Genomic DNA, 1928 nt, shown 5'->3' on the forward strand with positions numbered 1-1928 from the left:
CTGGGAAGATGATGGATGCTGAAAGGCAGAGGAGCGCAGCATAGCAGGCGACAGTGATGGGGAAGTTGGACCAGGACACTGGCACCCGGGCCTGGAGGCCGAACAACTCTACCAGCAGGACCAGCAGAGTGCAAGCGAAGCTGAACGCCCAGCAGAAGATGCACCAGTCAGCCATGACTGTGATGGGCAGATAAGCTCCATGTGCAGCGGCGCTGAATGCCACACAGGTGAATAACAGGGCAGCTACTCGCATCCTGAACAACTGGGAAGTAGGGACCACAATCAATGGCATGATGGGATGTTACAGTCTGTCAGGAGGTGAAAGTGACTTTAATAGTCCTGCAAGTTTCAAGACGAGTCTTGTACTGAATGTCGGATCCTGCTTCTCCTCTACTTAGTGGGCATTTGTCTCATAATCTGCAGGAAGAAGACAAAGATAATCAGAATAAAATGAAGCAAAGATGTGTTAATATGCAGTTAAGGAATAACTGTACAGTACGTCTGTGGAAAACAAAATTATTTTAGACATTTTAAATTTTTTTGAATTTTTAAAAAATTATATTTAAAATTATTTTAGTATTATTTATTTATTTGTATTTTTATTTTATTATCCTTTTTATTATGTACAGTCCATAAAAACAGTAGCTGAGTTTTCCAAAGTCTAACCTTTAAGTTTAGTCTTATTTCTTGCTAAAATCACATGCCATGCTTAGTATTTCTCATAATCAGTTAATAGTTTTCAAGCACTGCTTGAAACACTTTATTCATGATGAATAAGCTAATGTAAAACACTTTTTGTTAATTATGTTTTCATGTTCTACAACTCATTGATTAATCATTTATAAACGCTACTCTGCATCAGTTACAAACCAGTCATTTCAGGATGCTCAATGCTATACAAAATAACTGGTAAAAGGTAAGTAGATGGTTAGTAGTCCTATATAATACTATAAACTCTACATGTACTACACATAGTAGTTTCATACTAGATGTTTTATAAACACTGAATATCAGGGTTTCATCACTCATATATATCTTAACAGATGTCTTACAATATATTTATAACTGTCACTTAAAGGCTGCCAAAGCTGTAACTCACTATCGACCAACTTCTTTTTTGATAGATTATCTAAAATGCTCATAAATACCTTAATAAACTTATTTAGGAAGTTACAAACCATTTACTACTTGTTAGTAAAGTATCTTGAGTGAGCCCATCTAAAGTGGGGACCATATATACCGTACAACCTATTTATAGATGTGAAAGATTTTAAAGTACATTGTAACAAAAAATAAATGACAACACACAGGGTAGATCCAGAACGCAATGTATTTTTAAGATGCCAATCACAAAAACATGAGAACAACGCTTACAGATTGGACACACAAATTTTGATACAAAAATAAAAAGTGTCATAAACTATCAGCCAATACAGAACACGGCTGGATGCAAACTATATGACTTGTAGCTCTTTACATAAAGTGTATCGCATGTATGATCATTAAAATTAAACTACAAAATTTATAAAATAATGAAGTAACATTCAAACCAAAATCAGCAGCAGACATGGTGCCTCCTCTTTTGAACAGCCTCAAAATCTTGTTATACCAGTTGACCACTTGCTTCGGATTCTGGACTGCATTTGAGAGAGCATAATCATTAATGTAATAGTGTGGTAATGAAACACACCACATGCAAAATCAAACTGTTAAGTTAATCACTTGACTTCTTGTTCTTGGTTTTTGGTCATGTTTCTTTGACTTCTTGTGTTTTTTTGCTTTGCCCTTCATCCTCTTCTTCCTGTCTTTATCTGATGAAGTTGTGCTTATGGAGGAGTCAGAACTCTCATCAAAAGACCCATCAGAGGACAGTGAAGATATGCACACTTAAAATCAATCCTTTGATTTTTCTGAAAATCGACAGTGCC

At 35.7% G+C, this 1928-nt stretch overlaps 1 protein-coding gene across 1 annotated transcript in view; it reads right to left on the reverse strand.

Moving 5' to 3' along the window:
• The window catches only part of LOC106455963 (myeloid-associated differentiation marker-like), a 6471-nt gene that overhangs the window by 560 nt on the left and 3983 nt on the right, over positions 1–1928 (reverse strand). Inside the window, exon 2 of the mRNA XM_013907900.1 lies at positions 1–417. Coding sequence (XP_013763354.1) covers positions 1–292 — 292 coding nt within the window. The 5' untranslated portion in view covers positions 293–417. The remainder of the gene's footprint in view (positions 418–1928) is intronic.

Source organism: Pundamilia nyererei, unplaced genomic scaffold (genome assembly GCF_000239375.1).
Source record: "Pundamilia nyererei isolate P.nyererei 1_Seehausen unplaced genomic scaffold, PunNye1.0 scaffold00594, whole genome shotgun sequence".
NCBI classification, from domain to species: Eukaryota; Metazoa; Chordata; class Actinopteri; order Cichliformes; family Cichlidae; genus Pundamilia; species Pundamilia nyererei.